Raw genomic sequence first — 19,237 nt, 5'->3', positions numbered from 1 at the left:
TTCAGTGCCGAAGTCTTGGGTTTGGGACCCTGAAGAAGGTAGGCTCGGTCCCTAGCCGGAAGGCTTAACTCTATTTTTCTATGCCGAGCCTGAAGGCGGGACGTTGGAAACTTTATCTCAGTGTCGACCTTGGCCTGAAGGCGGAGGAGGGACTGGAGCCTTTTTAATGACTACTTTTTGGGACATAGGAGTATCTTTACTCAGTACGCTGACTGGTTGGGAGGTCTTCCTTGATGTTGGAGTCTTCCTCAGACACGTAAATGTGTTCTTCCTCATCTGCCTCTGCTCCATGTGCTTCGAGGATCTCTTAGTCGATAATATTCTCCGTAAAGGTCTGGAGCAGAGTCCTTGGAGTCTTAATGTTTATACATCTTGTGACGTTCGAGCCAAACGGTCACGGGGCGTCTTTCGATCTGAAAGATCAGCAGGCTTCGCAGTTGTCTTTGTTGTGTTCAGGCAATAAACACAAATTGCACACGAAGCATTGGCGGGAGATTGTGGATTCTAATGGTGATCTATTTCTGGGCGTATATGGCCCATATTTCGGGTTATTGACCATTTTTGTGGAATATTCCGATTTGGACTATCATATCTTGCTAACATAACTTGGGACTATCTGGAATACATACTAGTAGGGAGTCACATATAATTTAAGCTTTTTGAACCGAAATGGTGAGATTTATGCCAAATACGTTATTACAATAAGAATATTCCCGTGACCCACCTGATTTTTGGATATATAACATATATGGTTACATCAAGGAGTTACCGACCAATGGTGAATGAAATAAGAACGCCCTGAAGAAGTTCTGTTGTACAGAACGAAACGCGTCGGCTGATTGTGGTATATAAACATAAGAAAATAAAAGGAATTGAACAAGTATCAAGACTCTGCACTTCAATAAGGACTTCAAGAAATATGATCTGATTTAATTGACTTTGCAAGTGGTGCCGGACCAAATTTTGGGACAATTATACTTTACTCTGCGGCGGGAGTGGTGCCCTTAGACAGGGGGTATCCTTGGACTGGCACACGAAATTCATTTTTTCTTTAATATTGATTGGTCTGTACATATTTGGAGGTTGGTGCTGTTTTTGGTTTGTCTGGTCCACTGTCCTGGTTGGGTATTTACAAATTGCACACGTCTTGAAGATCGGTGCGGGGGTACTTGAAGTGGCACCCAGGGCAGAATTGGAATGGAATCCGTTCAATCTACTGCAAATTCAGTCGACGCAGCTAGGCCCAAGGGCCTCGCAAGAGGTTTTCCGATTGAAGTTGTGAAATAGATACGATACGCGAAGGCAGGAATAAACAAATCGAGAAACAATACCCTCAAGGGTAGTGGATTGCGCACCGAGGGGAACCCGAGAAAGGTGTCGAACCGGAGCGCAGCAATTCACGTCCGAACCCGATAACGGAAAAAAACAACCTGACACTGGAGTCGATGTCCATGCGCATTATCACCAAAAGGAGTAGTCAACTACCTCGTGACTGAAAATACTTCTTTGAATAAAAACAAAGTGCAAACGTCCGGGCCCAACACCAGATAGCGATCTATGCATAGCATGTGAACTACAGCTCCCATGCCTCGAACACTACATTCCCGTGCTTGATACCTGCAAAAATTATATTCTTCGATGTTTCTCGTTTAGATTGCGCTTTTATTTATAGTTACATTTGTTTGTAAAGGTCACTTGCTCAAAAGCTGGGCACCTTTCCAAGTAAATATGGATATCTCAAAAGGCTGACCGAAGGCTGCACTTGCATTTGACTATTTAGATATTGATCTCCAGTGATGCATAATGCAAATGCTACTTACCAGTATGCATCTGTTCTTGGCATGTAGGGCTGCTGACATTCATATCTGTGCATAGATCGCCGCCTAGTGTTGGGTCCGGATGATTGCACATTGTTGTCCTGGAAGAGTCTTCGAAGTATCACGAGATAAGTGGCTCCTCCCCTGGACTACAGTGCGCATGGGCATCGCCTCCATCCCCAGATTGTTTTTAGCCATTGGCCGAGATGGAGTGAACTATGTGAGTGATGACCATGCTATGAGCATATATATGAATACTGCAGCTGCTACAGGCGCCGGGGAGGAGGGCGGGCGATATGAATGTCAGCAGCCCTACATGCCAAGAACAGATGCATACTGGTAAGTAGCATTTGCAGTTCGAGGCATGTGGGCTGCTGAATTCATATCTGTGCATAGAATACATAGCAGTGCTCCCCTCATTGGCGGCCGCCCGTGCCAGCTGCAGCAGTTTGAAAAAGTGTTTTGAGAACAGCCTGACCAACAGCTGCCTGCTGTTTAGAGTGTACGTCTACACAGTAATGTTTAGTAAAAGTATGTGTGGTAGACCATGTGGCTGCTCTACAGATATCCTCCAAGGGAATGTTCCCAAGGAAGGCCATAGAGGCCCCCAACTTTCTGGTGGAGTGGGCTCTTGGTGGAATTGTGAGAGTGCGTTTAGCTTTAGCGTAACAGATCTGAATGCATTTCACGATCCACCTAGCAATACCAGCTTTGGAAATAGCGTTTCCCTTGTGGTGTGAGGCAAATGCAACGAAAGGTTGCTTGGTCTTTCGAAAATCTTTTGTCCTGTCAACGTAGTACATTAAGGCTCTTTTTACGTCAAGGGTGTGGAGCATCCGCTCCGCCAGCGACTCAGGATTTTGAAAGAACACTGGCAACTCAATTGTCTGGTTTAAGTGGAATTGAGATACAACCTTGGGTAAAAATTTAGAGTTAGTGCGGAGCACCACCCTGTTGGCATGTACTTGGAAAAAAGGTTCTTGGATGGTGAGTGCCTGTAACTCACTAACCCTCCGTAGCGATGTAATTGCTACTAAGAAAGCCACCTTCCAAGTTAGAAACTGAAGCTCACAAGAGTGCAGTGGCTCAAAAGGAGGACCCATCAGCCTTGTAAGAACCACATTGAGGTTCCATTCTGGAGCTGGTGGTGTCCGTGGTGGAATGACCCTCTTGAGTCCTTCCAGAAAAGCCTTGATAGCAGGAACCTTGAAAAGCGATAGGTGTTGCCTATTCTGGAGGTATGCTGCCATTGCAGACAGGTGAATGCGGATGGAAGAATACGCCAAATTGCATTGGTATAGATGGAACAGGTAACAAATGATGTTTTGAATGGAAGCATCCAGCGGGTCAATGTTGTGGTTTACACAATAAATGACAAACCGCTTCCATTTAGCCGCATAACATGCTCTAGTAGTGGGCTTCCTTGCCTCCCGAATGATGTCCATGCAATCGGGGGGAAGATTGAGGTAGCCAAACTCTAGGACTTCAGGAGCCAGATCGCCAGGTTGAGCTGTTGCGGATCTGGGTGCTGAATGTCACCATGGCTCTGCGTCAGAAGGCTGGGAGTGAGATGAAGCCTTTGATGCTGTACCACGGAAAGTTCCAGAAACGTGGTGTACCATGGCTGGCGAGCCCACGTTGGAGCAACCAGGATGAGAGTCATCGAGTGTTGCCTGAGCTTGCGTGCCACCAGCGGAATCAGAGGTGCTGGGGGAAAAGCGTACGCAAATCTGCCTGACCAGTTCATCCACATCGCATTGCCTTGCGATTGCGGGTGTGGGAACCTGGCGGCGAAGCTTTGGCATTTTGCGTTCTCCCTTGTGGCGAACAGGTCTATCTCTGGATGACCCCACCTTTGGAAGTACGGTTGGAGTACTGATGGATGTATCTCCCACTCGTGCATTTGGTGGCTGTGCCTGCTGAGCAGGTCCGCCATCTGATTGTCCTTGCCTGGGAGATGCTCCGCCATGAGGAAGATGTTCCTCTGAATGGCCCACTTCCACATGCTCTGAGCCAGATGAGACAGCTGCGGAGAGTGTGTTCCTCCCTGTTTCTGAATGTAGTACATGGCCGTCATGTTGTCCGTCCGGATCAACACGACCTTGTTGCACAGATGTACTTTGAACGCCTTTAAGGCCATGAAGATTGCCATCAGCTCCAACACATTGATGTGCATCTTCTTCTGCTGTAGTGTCCATAGTCCCTGCACTGTGTAGTGGAGTACATGCGCTCCCCAACCCTGGAGAGAGGCGTCCGTTGTCAGGATAATCTGTGGCACTGGCTCTTGAAACGGTCGGCCCTTGCAAAGGTTTTGTGGATTCCACCAATGCAGAGAGTTGTACGCCCGACCGCTCACCAACACTAGGTCTGTTAGTTGCCCATGAGCCTGAGTCCACTGACGTGCTAGGCACTCCTGGAGCGGACGCATATGTAACCTCGCGTGCGGGACGATGGAGATGCAGGAGGCCATCATGCCTATCAACTGCATGAACACCTTCGCTGGAAGCGAGTGCTGAGGTCTGAATCGTTGGATCAGCGTCTGGATACTGGCGATTCTCACTGAGTTTGGCTGCGCAGTGGCTGCCAGAGTGTCTATTGTCGCGCCCAGATACTGCCGTATATGGGCGGGTTGGAGATGGGATTTCGGGTAATTCAGTGAGAATCCCAGATCGTGCAGGAGATGAATGGTGCGGGGCACGTGGTCTGCGCACTGCTGTTCCGACTGTGCCTGAATGAGCCAGTCGTCCAGATAGGGATAGACGTGGACGTTCTGGCGTCGTAGATGCGCCGCCACAGTCGCCAGGCACTTTGTAAAAACTCTTGGCGCTGTGGTGACCCCGAAAGGCAGAACCCTGAACTGATAGTGCTGGTCTTGAATCGTGAATCTGAGGTACTTCCTGTGTGAAGGATGCAGGGGAATGTGAAAGTACGCATCCTTGAGATCTAGCGTAGCCAGGAAGTCCCCTTGCCGAAGCAGAGGGAGAACCTGCTGCAACGTGAGCATATGGAAATGCTCGGACAGAATGTACCGGTTGAGGGGCCTGAGGTCCAGGATGGGCCTGAGGGATCCGTCCTTTTTGGGGATTAGAAAGTACAGAGAGTAAACTCCTGTTCCCCTTTCTTGCAGTGGCACGAGCTCTATTGCTCCTTTTTGCAGCATGACTTTGACCTCCTGCTGCAACAAGTGCAAGTGCTCGCCGGACATAGGACGGCTTCTTGGAGGTATGTTTGGTGGTGTGGAAGTAAGTTCCAGACAGTAACCGTACTGAATAAGAGATTTGACCCACCTGTCCGTGGTGATGGATTTCCATGCGGGCAGGAACTGCTGGAGTCTCCCCCCGACCGGTGTTGTGTGGTCGGGGGGCAGTGACAAGGCGTCACTGTTTGTTGGTGGTGGAGGACCTGGAGCTGTTGTTTCCACGTCCTCTGCCTTTGACGTTGTTGCCCCTGTAACCACCTCTACCCTTGTTGGAGTATGAGGTCTGGGTGTTGCTTTTATAATACTGCGTGGATTGTGATGCCTGACCCCTTGAGGTGCCTCTGTTATTGGAGCGGCGAAAAGAACCACCCCTAAACTGCTGGGACTGGAGGGCTCCCATAGACTTAGCAGTGTCCGTGTCTTTTTTCATTTTTTCGAGGGTTGCATCCACTTCAGGGCCAAACAGGTGGTCTGGATTAACTGTTTGATTTAAGATGGTTGTCTGTATGTCTGGTTTGAAGCCTGATATTCTAAGCCATGCATGCCTACGCAGTAACACGCTAGTGTTTATAGCCCTGGAGGCGGTATCAGCCACGTCCAATGCACACTTAATGGAAGCATTGGTGATGAGCTTCCCCTCCTGAATCAACATTTCAGCTGCCTCTTTGTACTGATCAGGTAAGTGTTGCAGAAGTGTTTCTAGGGTGTCATAGTGCGCCCTATCGTAGCGTGCAAGTAGGGCCTGCGTGTTTGAAATGCGCCAAATATTAGCTGCCTGCGCAGCAATACGTTTGCCTGAGGCTTCAAAGATCTGCGATTCTTTGTCTGGGGGAGGAGCATCACCCGTGGTCTGCGAGTTCGCCCGCTTGCGTGCGTTGGATACCACCAACGAATCCAGTGGCAAGTGTCCCTTGATGTACGTTGGATCAGTGGGCGCTGCCTTGTATTTCTTGTCAATACGAGGATTGATGACTCGCGCCCGAGTGGGCTCCTTGAAAACCTCTGGCGCGTGCTTCAGCACTCCCTTGAGCATAGGCAATGTTTTGACCGACTTTTCAGCAACTGAGAAAGTGTCAAACAGAAAATCGACATCCACAGGGTCCGCATGGAGTTCGACATCATGATTTGCTGCAGCCCTTTCAATTAGAGCGTTGAAGGCTGCAGAGTCCTCTGTTGGAGAAGTTTTTGCTGCAAAAAGCTGCAGTTCGTGCCCTGACTGAGGGTCCACAGGGTCGCCTCCAGCAGACCAAGGTTCATTGACCTCCTCCGGATCCGAGTACGCTGGATAATTGTACTCGTCCTCCTCATCTCCGTCACCTTCCCCAGTGTTAGAATGAGTCAGTGAGAGTTCTAGATTTTGTGGAGATGCAGGCTCCATAGGGGCAGAAGTACCCGCAGAGTCCAACTTCTTTTTGAGTGGAATACGAAAATGTTCCAACACCGGCTCCGTGGTGATTTTCCTCTTAAGGAGAGAGAGTTTGCCTGTGTCGGCGTCGATGACAACCTCTCGACGCTCCTCGTCTGCGAGTGGCTGTAGCCGAGGCTTCGATACCACCAATGACGCTTTGGGCGTCGACACCAGCTTCAAGGGCACCCCGGCCCCATGCCTTGGAGCGAAAGCCTTCGGCGTCGTCTTCGGCGGCAGCGTGAAGAGGATCGGCGTCTGCGCCTTTGCCGGCTTCTGTGCAGGCTTCGGCACCACATTCTTCGATTCGGGGCCCACTGCGTCCTTCCGAATACGTTGAAGGGACTCCGTGACCTTCTTGGTTAAGGACGGGGAGGGCTGGACCGGCTCGTGCGAGTCCCCCGAGTCCAGAGTCGGGTCGGCGATTAAAGGCACGGTCTTCGGAGCCGACACATCACCACCCTTGCCCTTGACGACCGGAATCGGCGCAGCCAGAGCTTTGGGGTCGTCTTGACGCTTCTTCGAGGGTCTTTTCGGGTCGTCGACCTCGACCATCTTCGGCGCGGCCGCGTCGGTCGTCTTCGACGCGGGGTCTTAGGGTCGGCCATCTTGGCGTGGCTCTTGATGTCGGCGGCCATTTTGGGCTTTTTAGGCGCTGAGGCCTCTGGAGCCTTTTGTCCCACCAGTGCTTTCACTTTCAGTTTCGATACCGTTGGTGTGGACGCCGATGGTTTCACTTTCGGTTTCTTCACCGGGAGTGGCGCATCACCAATGTCCGTGGCCGGGCCCGTAGGCGTGGCCGTGGGACGAGTATTGAGGTCTTGGGTAAGGCCCGAAGGCGATCCCTCGACCTGGGCCGTATCATAGGGATTGACCCCGGAGTCAGTCTGAGGGTGCTCCTCCTCTGAGCTATCCCCCACGGTGGCAATGGCCCCGTCGTCGTCCCCTACCTCTCCGACGACTTCATCAAACTCCTCGTCCCCCGCGTCGTAGTTTTCATCCTCTGACGCTGGGCTGGAGTCCGAAACTTGAAAGAAGGTGTCGTCACCAACGTCTTCCTCGAAGATGTTGTCTGGCGGGGGCGCCGATAACTGGGCCTGGAGTCTAGCGGCCCGACGAAGCTTGAGAGTCTTTTTACACCGGAACTTGGAGCAGGCCATACACCTGGCCTCATCATGGTCCGGCGACAAACATTTGTTGCACACTGGGTGCACGTCGAGGTGTGAATACTTTGAGGTGCACACCGGGCACCTTTTAAACGGAGTTCGTTCCATGTTAAGTAGTCTGGAGCGTTCTGTAGGCCCGTCCGCGCCGACAGCACGCGGAGGGGCAGCAAGAGTTCGGAGCTGATGAAGAAACAAAACCCGAACGATGGACAATACCGACGCAAGTCCTAAAGACCTTTTGGTCTCAAGTTAGGAAAGTTAAACAACTATCGATTCCGACAGAGGGAACCGAAACACATCCGAACCCAATGGCGGAAAAAAACAATCTGGGGATGGAGGCGATGCCCATGCGCACTGTAGTCCAGGGGAGGAGCCACCTATCTCGTGATACTTCGAAGACTCTTTCAGGACAACAATGTGCAATCATCCGGACCCAACACTAGGCGGCGATCTATGCACAGATATGAATTCAGCAGCCCACATGCCTCGAACACTACTCTGACAAGCTTTTTTATGCACTGGGGCTTTTTGTATCATAAATCAATTGGACTGCCTAGGCAGCACTAAGTGTCAGGAATAGACAGTAAGCGAGCTATTAGTAGCATGTAAGGTTAAGCATTGCAAGAAGAGATGGGTGGCCAGATGAACCTAGTTATTTGGTGGGATTTTGGAGAAGACTTGCAATGAAGGGTGGAGGCTCCCAAGTTTTAAATGAAAGTATGAGAGAGAGCAATGTAGAGCATGTGTTACCAAAAAGGGAAAGAAATGAGCTAGCACAGAGGGAAAGAGCAAACAATTTATGGAAGGGAGACTGAACGAGTACAACTACAATAAACACAGGGTATGAGGGAAGGGTGCTGTGTTCAACACAGTTTTATGGGAACATACCTTGTGGATAAACTTTTCCACACGTCCTTGCAGGCCCCACCACCGGAACTTCACTGTCACTAGCTTGTAGGCACACATATGAGGGCAGTCTGGGTTGTTTGCAAGCTCCTTCTGTTGGAGGAAGAGAATCAATAATAAGAAACATTAAAGCATTAAAGCAGCAGATTTGGCTGGTTGGGGGTACAAAGCAGACAGTGGAGTTTGGGGTAGCGTTAAGATGGACTTTGCCTGCAGAACAAGCCTCATTCAGTAAACTGTCAAACTGCAGATGCTGCAGTGTCATCGCATGGACAAAGAAAAGAAGGCAGGTTCTCATCAGGATATTTGTGAATGCCATATTGAATGGCTTCTGGCTATCACTGCAGAACTAGTTGCTGTTTTGTCCAGGAACAACCAATGGTATACGGTCGGCTGTATACTGAATATTACACTTTCCGTCAATGTGCTGCGGAATACTTTACAAAAAATTACTACAAATAGCTTAGCTCTAGGGGGTGTTCAGGAGGACTGGGCTGCATCTTGGCAGGATCTGGTCTTCTGATGCTGAGGGTCCGCAACCTCTCATGGTCTTTCCCCGATGATGCGTTGTGTCTCCTTAGTCTTCAGGAGGCCCGTATTGGTGTTGGACATCCTCTCAGCAGCTCCTAAATCAGTAAGTATTCTTCACAGCAGCCTTGATACAATGTTCCATGGGGACAGTCCTGTACTCAAGGTGACAGATGGGGTCATCTACTTCACTCGCACAAGGGCGATGGCTCTAGTTTTACGGTGGCCCCCTCCTGTCACACAAGGTATCCGACTTCGAAAGAAAAGTAGGGCGACCCGCACTCTTACAGTAGTCCCTACCAGACTTGGCATCTCACACTTTGCTCACAGAGATACACTTGGCAGAATCCCTGCTGAGCTTTGCCCCCCTCAAACCGCTCTCTTCTTTGTCAGAGTCAGCTGGTCTTAGCAGGCAGAAAGTTGGTGATCCACGCTCATGGCAAGTGGTCTTGACATTCCGGATGATAGCCTCTCCCCCAGAAGGGAGGCTTGCAAACCCTAGTCCAGGTTCCAGCAGCTAGAAGTCTTGATGTACTTTCTGCCTGTTGGACAGCACTGCTGAACAACTTGTGAGAATCAGGCAAGAACCTTTATGGTCTTTATGGTCCAAATCCCGACAATGATGTGATTTAGTGTATGGTCCGTTCATATTCTGGTTGTGGGTGTCGTCTTCTTTTAAGTACCCTCTCCTCTGTCCTTTAAAATGGGGACAGAGTGCCACACCAGGAGTGGCTTCAATTTTAATTGACCCACAACACAATCAAAGTGAGTACTGAGATTTATACCTGGCTGCCACCCTTCCGGAAAAATGTCTCAAAAAGGTTGATTTCACTCTATCATGATTCCCTGGTCCTACTGTGCCAACTTCATCAGACCTACCATCTCACTTAACAATGAGCCAACCTCCTTAATGAAACTAAGAACACGCTGAGAAAACGAGGGGGAGAGTTTGACGACCTTGACTGGGATGCAGCCCTATTGCACTCCAGGGAAGTCGCAAAGAAATCAAGACTTCTACCGATCCAACTGAAAGTCCTAAATAGGGTTTATTAGGATAGGGCCCGGCTCCATAGCTTTGGCAGAGCTGATTCTGCTAGTTGCCTTCGCTGCGAGCCAGAGAGAGTGGTTGTTCAGACATTCACTATAGGAATGCCTTAACATTCAAAGATACTGGACCGACATTGTAGAAGAACCAAACAAGGTATTGGAATAAACAATACCAAAGAACCCTAAATACATATTGTTGGGTATACCCATGAGCATAGATCTCCTCAGAGCAAAGCTCCTGCTTAGCAACTCGGGCTAAGAAGTGTCCAAGCGAGATGTAGCCAAACACGGGGGTGAGCCTGGTCCCCTCACGCTCCGAGACTGGAAGTCTGGGATGGACCTCTATATATCAGCTGAGAAAGTTTAATAACAAGGCCCGAGCATGCATGAGGAAATTTATTAAGATATGGGGTCCTTGGCTGAGTCACCAAGGAATTGACCTGGGGGCGGCAAAGGCAGCCTAGACACACACCGAGTGACAAATCTTGTACTAGCTTATCATGTGCCTGTTGCCCGTTTATTGCATGTTTAAGGCCATGAAACATGTTGATGTATAATATGACCAACTGTGCACTTGCTCACATGTACCTATGGTATCTTTGGTATGCCTATTTGTTTGCTGTGTTAACAGAAGAAAACCCAAATAAAACTATTTTTAAAAAGAACATAAAGAGCCCAGGCCCCACTAACTAGTAACCTCCTGGAATCAAATACACCTTTGATGAGCACAGAGGGATGTTCTGCTCCCCTTCATCCAGTGTGCATATTCCCATCCCAGCCTAAGGAATCTCAGCAATCCACTTTTCCTTTCTCAGGGTTGCAGTCCTCACTTTCAACTAGCCTTTCCTGTCACAGGGATTCCTAAATAGAACCCACAGGCTTCAATGTTAAATACCATGCAAAGGCACACATATCTCAGCATGCACACGGTGCTGGCTAGCCCTATACACAGCAACATCACATAATAAAAATAAATGGACGGAGTGTTGAAACATTTCCAACACTCACCCCCAGTCACAGATCTGGGTTTAATACATCATTATTTTGCTCACCACTTCACCCAAGTTTGGACCTAGCCATATGAAAATCAGTCTTGACCCTGCTCCCTATGGGAAAAGTTAAGTCTGCTTGGCCATGTCCTCCCTGGACAGGAAACAAGCATCCCAGGACTGGTTTTGGGTTATCACCCCTCATCGGCCAAGATAACTGAGGCTTGGGAATACGGGATGGATTGTTCCCATGAGTAGGAGGGTTGAGACTGATTTATATATGGCTGGGTCCAGACTGGGGTTGCTTGGTGAGCTAAAAAAACGATGATTAAACCCAGAATTTGTGACTGGGGTGAATGTTTGCATTGTTACGCATTTCATCCATCATTTGTACTTTTTGTTTTTGGCACTACACACAGTCACAAAGTACGCCAAGAGTGAGTTAAGTATGGAGCAGCGGAATTTCAAACAAATGGCTTAAAAGGCACCACTCCAGTAACACAGGTAAAAAGGCCTGTTCACACTACTGATTTTTTTTTACTAAAACAAAATACATATGCTGCCACTACTATGCATGTGTCACTTAACTCCTAGCAAGGGCAGTACTCCTCTACCATTATTTGGGTAGAGCTTGGTGGGCCCCTCCCAGTCTAACAAGACCACATTATCATGAGGGAGGCCTAGGTCATCGTGCACACGCATGGAAAGTGTTCACCCATAACTAGAAATTAGTATCATGGATTCTTATATCCGTGCGGCTGGGGCAATCAGGGCATTGGTGCATGTCCTTGACATTGCAGGGCAATTTTCCATCTCAATAGTTTGACAACTAGCAGGTTGTGGAATGATACACAGAGCTAAGATACCTTCCAATCTGGACAGAGTGGCCCACGACCAGTCTTTGATGAGGTGAAGATGGCAGGGTCCTCATCAGCCTTGTAGTCCTGCAGAGGGATAACCAAATTAAAATATAAGTACTGGTAGAAGAGACATTTTAAGACAAGGAGCTCCCTCCAAACCCATTATGAAGTACCGGCCATGAACTAAGGTGCACAATGCGAGCACCAACTCAGCACTTTCTCAGACAGAGGGCGTGATTACCGACCCACCTGATATTATTGCACATCAACAAAGAAAAGAGCAGGACTCAAAGACATTTTATTTCTTTATAAAGTTTTTTTATAGTGCAGACTTGATCCCGAAGGATATCATAGCGCTTTACAATTTGAGGGAAATGAAGGTAACAGATCAGTACATGAATCAAATAGGGAATATGCCATTCGAAGTACCCTTGCACGATTCCAGAGATTTCACAAATCACACACTGAAATCTATCCAAATGTACCGTCTATAAACAATCCAGACCTTTTCACTGAATCGGAGTATAGACATAGGAAAAGAGTCCTTGGAGAAAGTCTGTAAAGGTATGGTGGAGTTAAGCAGCAGCGCCAAGGAGAGGAGAACAAACCTGGAGGTAATAGAGGGGGGCTTTGAGGTACAAAGATTGACTGACAAAGTAATACTCTGCAGGTGTGGATGGGGACTACTTCAAAGAGGATAGCTGGCATGTGAACCCAAAGGAAAATGGCCAGGGGCCCTATGTCAACAAGGAAGGAAACCTTTAGAGCACTTACAGCCAAGAAGAAGGTGAAAGACAGTGAGGAAAGCTAGAGGGTAAAAAGGCTGAGCTTAAGGCAACCCTCCACTAGTGGGTTGAAGCTTTTAGAGCACAATGAGATGTTTGATAGTGTGGAGGGAGAGAGAGCTGCACAAGGAATGATGCTTGTTCAATTAAACAAAAAACACAACAGCTCTAATTTTCCACAGTCTAATTCTAAATACAATTTTTCAGTTCAGTTCAAGAGTCTTTATTTCGAAAATCAATTCATAAAAGACAATACATAGAAAAACACCATTATTTTGTAAAACCATTATAGTAATCATTATCTAAAAATTTACCTCATTTTAAAAAGATATTAAACAATTCGATAGGCAGTTTAATAAAGACTTCTAGTTATGATAACAATCCACTGTATAAAATGTGTAAAAAGTATATAAGAGAAATAGGCATTAAGAGACATTGGGGTTTCTAGTTCGAATAATCCAGGCCCAGCCTAGATACTTGGCCACACCAACCACCACCATCTCAGATGTATTAGAGCGAAATATCCTCATGGCTTCTAGAAACCCTTTAATTTCAAGATTGTTACATATGGGTTTAAGCCATTTCAGCCGCGGAACGCGGTAGGCTGGGCATGCAAAAAGAAAGTGACCCAAGCTTTCCGGGTGATTAGGGCACCAAGGACAAGTATGATTTGTATTCCCAAGCCATTTCCCGGCAAAGGAATTGACTGGGAGTGATCCGACACGGAACTGGTGGTATAGTTTCCGGTCGAGGGTTTTAGTGATCACATCCCAGTATGATTCTAGAGAAGGGGTCAATTTAAGAACCAGAGAATGCCCAGTTAGGTTGGAAGCATCCGACTGGGCCACAGCTAGATGTTTTATTGTGGCCCAGTATAAATCCTTGAAGTCCTGTTTGGAGGGAAAGAGGGAATCCCCCGGGTTGGACCAAAGGTGGTTGAGACCCATCTCATCCAGCACAGATTTTACTTCCCTTAACCAAGGGATTTGGGAAGCCTCCCACAATGACCTAACTTCATCCAATTCCTTGGCGAATAGGCTAAGCTCTGGAGTGGTCCAGAGCCGTCGCCATAGGGCCACCAGGCGGAACCGAGCCATATCATTGAAGGGTTTGCAACCCAAATCTAACAACAATGGTTTGGTGGGTGTAGATTGCGGTAGACCCACCAGATTACGCAAAAATTTGTTTTGTGCCTTGACAAGGAGAGACAGATCTTTGTACCCACACACATCAGCGCCATATAATATGGCTGTATTGATTTTCGCTTCATAAATTTTTATCACCGGGGCAATACGTTTGGGTCAGTGACTTTTTTTGCTCCTGTAATAAGCAGCCCGAGAGGCGGACAAACTTAAGATAAAGGGCCTCAATCTGGGGTTTCCAGCTAAATCGGTAGTCCAGGGTCACACCCAAGTACATCATTGTATCCACTTGTTCAATCAGGGTACCATTCAAAGTAATAGAGGTTTTAATGGGGCTTTTATTACTGAAAACCATAAATTTTGTTTTGTCAGTGTTGATCTGCAGATCATTAACCCTGCAAAACTCAGCAAACCTGCTGAGGGCTCTTTGCAACCCCCTACGAGTTTTTGAGAGAAGCAGGGTGTCATCTGCAAAAATCAACATCGGGTATTTGAAACCCGCCCAAAGATGGTGCATCGGTCGGGGTATCAGAAAAGAATTTTACAACCTGATTGATAAACAAAAGGAATAAGGTGGGTGCCAACAGGCATCCCTGTCGCACACCGCGTGTAACTGGGAAGCTGTCAGTCACCTGACCTTGTTTACCCCATCTCACTTTGGCGAAATTTTCTTCGTGAAGTCTAATCACTAAATCAAGAAGTTCAGGAGGCAGACCCATGAGTCTAAGGGACTTCCACATTTTCTCTACGGGAACTAAATCGAAAGCCGATTTAAGGTCTACAAAAGCGGCATAGATAGTGCCTCCACCCAATTTGACTACCTTCCAAAACAACATGTTAAGTCTAAAGGCCTGATCTAGGGTGCTGGTGCCTGCTCTAAACCCAGCTTGCATAGGGGACAAAATATTTTCTTGCTCCATCCACCCCTGGATTCTCACAAGTACCATCCTGGCAGCTATTTTTTGGATAGAATCTATCAGGCTTATGGGGCGATAATTCCCCTGGGCTGAGCGGTCTCCTTTTTTAAATACTGGTAGAATCTCCGCCCCTTTCCAGGAATTCGGAATCCTTGCCCCTGCAGCGATTGCATTCACAAGCATGGTTATGTAGGGAACCCAAATGTCTAAATTCATTTTAAAAAGATCAGAGGGTATTGCGTCCATCCCAGGCGCTCTGCCTGAGTGGACTGTACCCAAAGCGTACTTCGTATCAGAGATATTAAAAACTAGTGAACAAACAGGATTAGAAGGCGAGACTACGTCCAACTCTAGGTGAAAAACCTGATCCACATCCGGAGCTCTAAACTGCAATGAGTAGAAATCCATCCAGTCTTCCACTGAGACATGATTCGCGGGGGTTTTGGAATCTTGGTTCGCACCCCACTTAACGATTTCCCAAAACTTAATTTGGTTTGAAGTTAGACATGCCGAAAGGAGCTCTGACCAATGGCGGTCCTCCCACTCCTTCTTCGCGGCCCATAGCGTTTTTTTATAGAATAGCCGGGCCGTTCTGATAACTGCAATGTCTCTAGATTTGATCGCTAAGATCAGTCTACTGTGTGCTACCCTACAGCTTTTGTTGTACCATTTTGTCCGGACTTTATCCTTCCTTGGTATTCATGGGGTTGTTAGCAGAGTTTTTAATTCCGCGAAGCACTGGTCGTGAAGATCGCTAATCTGGGGGATAGTCTCCTGGGAGGATGATGCAACTACCATAGTGGCCAGGGTTTTTGCCACTTCTTCCTCTATACCTTTTATTATGGAGGGGTCTGCAACTACCCTAGACCATTTTACTCTTTTTCTGTCATTACACAGTAAAACCTCTGACGTTGAGCAGGTGGTAATAGAAGGCCCATCTCCAACGCCTAAAAGCTTGAGGCTCAACGAAAGGGGGTTATGGTCGCTCTCTGGGCGTACCACAACCTCCATATCGATAACCTGGGACCAGAGCTCAAGTTTAACAAGGAAATAGTCGATACGGCTCTTACAGACCCCATTGTTGAAGGTCGGTTGGCCTGATTTATCGGAGAGCGTGCGTCCATTAGCAGCACGCAGCCCCCACTTTAAACATAAACCCTGCCAGTAAAGTGCTGCCTCGGTGCCCTTTGTTATTGATAAGGGCGGGATGTCCCATACCATATCTTCATCAACCCCTAGATCCTCCCCCACACTGTTCAGAGGCTCAAATGAACTGTTCAGGTCACCAGCGACCAGAATCAAACTGTCACTGCCTATTCTCCTCAAGAGTGAGTCCAGATCGTCTTTAACCTCATAGCTGCTATTAAACATTCCTCCCCAGTGCTGCGCTGTCCATTAGAACTAGTGCTGAATGGACGTTCAATGGTCATGCGCAGCACTGGGGAGGTAGTGCTGCCGTCGGCCAATGCACCGAGGCAGCACTTAAGGGGATAACTGGCTGTTTACGACCTCCAGGTCGTCCTAGCATAAATATTTATGAGAATTAAGTCCTTATTGTTGCCTCTACTACACTTAACACACAGGAGATCCGGATTATCTACCGAAATCTCCAGTAAGCTGAACCCCATGGACTGTCTTATCCATACCACTAACCCTCCTGAGGGTCTACCCTTAGGGCCCTGTGAAGCCGGCTTGTAAAAGTTTAGGTACCCTACCCTATGAATCGGGGTAACTGCCCAACTTTCCTGTAGAATGACAATATCAAAGGAGTCAATGAAATCAACCCAATCTTCACTATCTATACGACCCCTTAGTCCTGCCATATTCCAGGAAACTATTTTAGCTGTCCCCACTTGGTTACTAATAGGGGCCACCACAGGGGTACACTTATCCTCTTCTAGTTCAGCATTCACCCTCAAAAGGGAACTAGATCTCGGGGGAGGTGAATTAAGATGTACTTCAGCATAGTCCTTGCTATTACCCTCCACAGTGGTGGGTAGGCTACAACCCATAGAATCCCTACTACTAGAACTATCTAGACCATAAACATACCCCAGTCAATCAACACATTCCAACCCAGACAGTGGATCAAACCTGTTCGAGAGGCACGGGTAGAAGGGCGAATTAGGAAACCTCTCCACCACATTTCTCCCCACCGGTCTATGATGTGGAGTGTTTCTGGGAGGGGGCGGGCCATACCTTTTTGGGTAGAAGTAAGACAAGCTTTTCATAAATCCAGAGTTATATGGAGAGCCCCTTGTTTAATCACAATGCCACTGATAGTTCGATCAGCCCGCAGGGCTTGGGCGGAGGTTGCTAACTTGTGCAGTAGAGAGAGGATGACAACTGTGGCATGAAAAATAGTTTTCACATCTACCCATCAACACACATTAATACACATTAACAATGTGCCCCACACCAGATATGTTTAGACAATGTGCCCAGAAAGCAGCTTGTGTCAGACAAAACCAAAAACAGACTATCAGAGGACTTACGTCTTCCGACACCTGAGTGCGATCAGCAATGTCGATGGGGATGATGTCTACGTCCTTCCACGTCACTGCATCTAATCCATGAACCTGTTCCGGAAGAGGAAAGAAAGAGTAATAAAAGAAATGGGTACAGGAGAGGAATGTTAAAGAATTGCACCTAAGGGTGAACAGGGGAAGCAAGGAAATAAGTTGGGGAAAGAGGAAGGTAAGAAAAGGGAGGAAGAGGGCAGTCACAGAGGGAAGGGGCAGAGAAGAAAGGCGGGGTAGACAAGAGAATGTAGAAAGAAAGGGGTGAAAGGCATGTGAAAAGGAAAATTGATGGGAAGAGTGTGAAGAGAGGGAATAGAACACTCAGAAACAGAAAACCTAAAGGAGCGTTTAGCGGAATAATAGAACAAAAAGAACTTGCAGCACAACATAAAAGGACTGTAAAAAAAGCGTTTTTGGAACACAGGGCTATACAGAGAGCAGAGCAAGAAAGGCTAAAACCAAAGTGTGTGCCTACAATCTAATAAAGATTAAAGAAGGAATGGAACCTTACCTATATTTCATACACAATGCACAGGACAGGTATTTAATGAACCGTTTTAGGCTCAATCTTTTACCGTATTTATTGGCATCACCATTAGGGTACTTATCCACGATTGAGCAGAAGGGAACCCGCGGTTGCGATAATAGGTCTCCGCAGGACTCCCTTCACTTTGTATTGTTATGTTCTTTTTATTCTGAGCCTAGGCGTAGATTCCTGGTTGATATTTTAAAACAAGTTAACATAAAAAGTGCTCAAAAAGCTTTGATTTTTCTGCAACAAGCGGCTGATCCTCTAACTTTGTGCTGTATTATTAATTTTATTAAAGTCTCGGTACGTCTGAGAGCTACTAGAGGGGGAGGGGAACTGTGAGGTTTTATTGATTCCTTTTAAAGTCCAGTTATGTCTCTTTTTTAACATTGTGATTTGTCTGTATTAACATTGGGATTCATGCAAATTGAATTGTTAAATTTTTAAACAAAAATGGGGAAAAGTTGGGGTGAATGTATTTTGTATGTTTGTACTTTTGTGGTGATTTTTAATCATCAAATAAAGAATCCTGACTGACTGAACTTGCAGTCATTTTTGTAGGCCACTGATTAAATGGTGAGGTACCGTAAAGGGGAAGTCTGTACTACCACTCTCCAAAAGCACTTAGCATGTAACACATTAAAGAAAAAATGTCTGACTCCAGCCAGATTCAGTACGAATCTGTAAATTTCTGATGCTGTGCTGCCTTTCCTGAGATTTTGAGGATTTGACTGAGGGATCATTCAACCGGTCCCAAACCTACGAATAAGTCTTCTCACTTCAAATAAAGCCCATTTTAAGGATAAAGCCCATATAGCATATTAAAGGTCAGCGAGAGCCATGATTTATATTCAGTTTGAATTTATATTCATTGTGCATAACACGGAGTACAGAGGTGTGCAGAATGCTGACAAAGAACTTTGTGATCGTTACCAACAGTGGTTGGATGACTGAGAAGCTGGTTGATCGTTCAAAGTAACTGTATGCCCGAGAGTCCCTTTGTTTCATTGCAAAACTGTAAGTTGTATTTTCCAGCCTTTCTTGCAGCCCGTGTTCCTGCAATGTCAACTGCATCTCAGGTGTCCAAAGTCAGCATTCACACACTTTGTATTCTACCTTTTAACTCCACACTGGTCCAATAGTGGGAGCTGATTCTCACCCCAAATAAGGGGGCCCCTCTGTCGCTGGCGGTAATGTGAAAACATCTGGAAATGAAAATGCTACTTAACCAGTATGCATCAGTTCTTGGCATGTAGAGATGTACAATCTCATGCTTTGCATAAGATCACCATCTAATGTTGGATCCTGATGTTTGCACTTTGTTTTTCTGGAAGAAGTTTTCCCTAGTCACGAGGTAGGGGACTCCTCCCTTAGGTGATAGTGCGCATAGTCATTGGCTCCATCTTCAGATTGTTTTCCGCAGAG

General features: G+C 47.1%; 1 protein-coding gene across 1 annotated transcript in view; it reads right to left on the bottom strand.

Moving 5' to 3' along the window:
• Positions 1 to 19,237, bottom strand: part of LOC147705742 (phosphatidylinositol transfer protein beta isoform-like) — a 276,208-nt gene that overhangs the window by 65,187 nt on the left and 191,784 nt on the right. Inside the window, exons 7-9 of the mRNA XM_086932188.1 lie at positions 17,257 to 17,340; positions 11,924 to 12,001; positions 8,476 to 8,586 (exon numbers count right to left, since the gene is read on the bottom strand). Of these exons, the coding sequence (XP_086788314.1) occupies positions 8,476 to 8,586; positions 11,924 to 12,001; positions 17,257 to 17,340 (273 nt within the window). The remainder of the gene's footprint in view (positions 1 to 8,475; positions 8,587 to 11,923; positions 12,002 to 17,256; positions 17,341 to 19,237) is intronic.

This window comes from Lissotriton vulgaris, chromosome 7, assembly GCF_964263255.1.
Source record: "Lissotriton vulgaris chromosome 7, aLisVul1.2, whole genome shotgun sequence".
NCBI classification, from domain to species: Eukaryota; Metazoa; Chordata; class Amphibia; order Caudata; family Salamandridae; genus Lissotriton; species Lissotriton vulgaris.
Note: the sequence above shows the minus strand (reverse complement) of the source record. Positions and strands in the feature narration are given on the sequence as shown.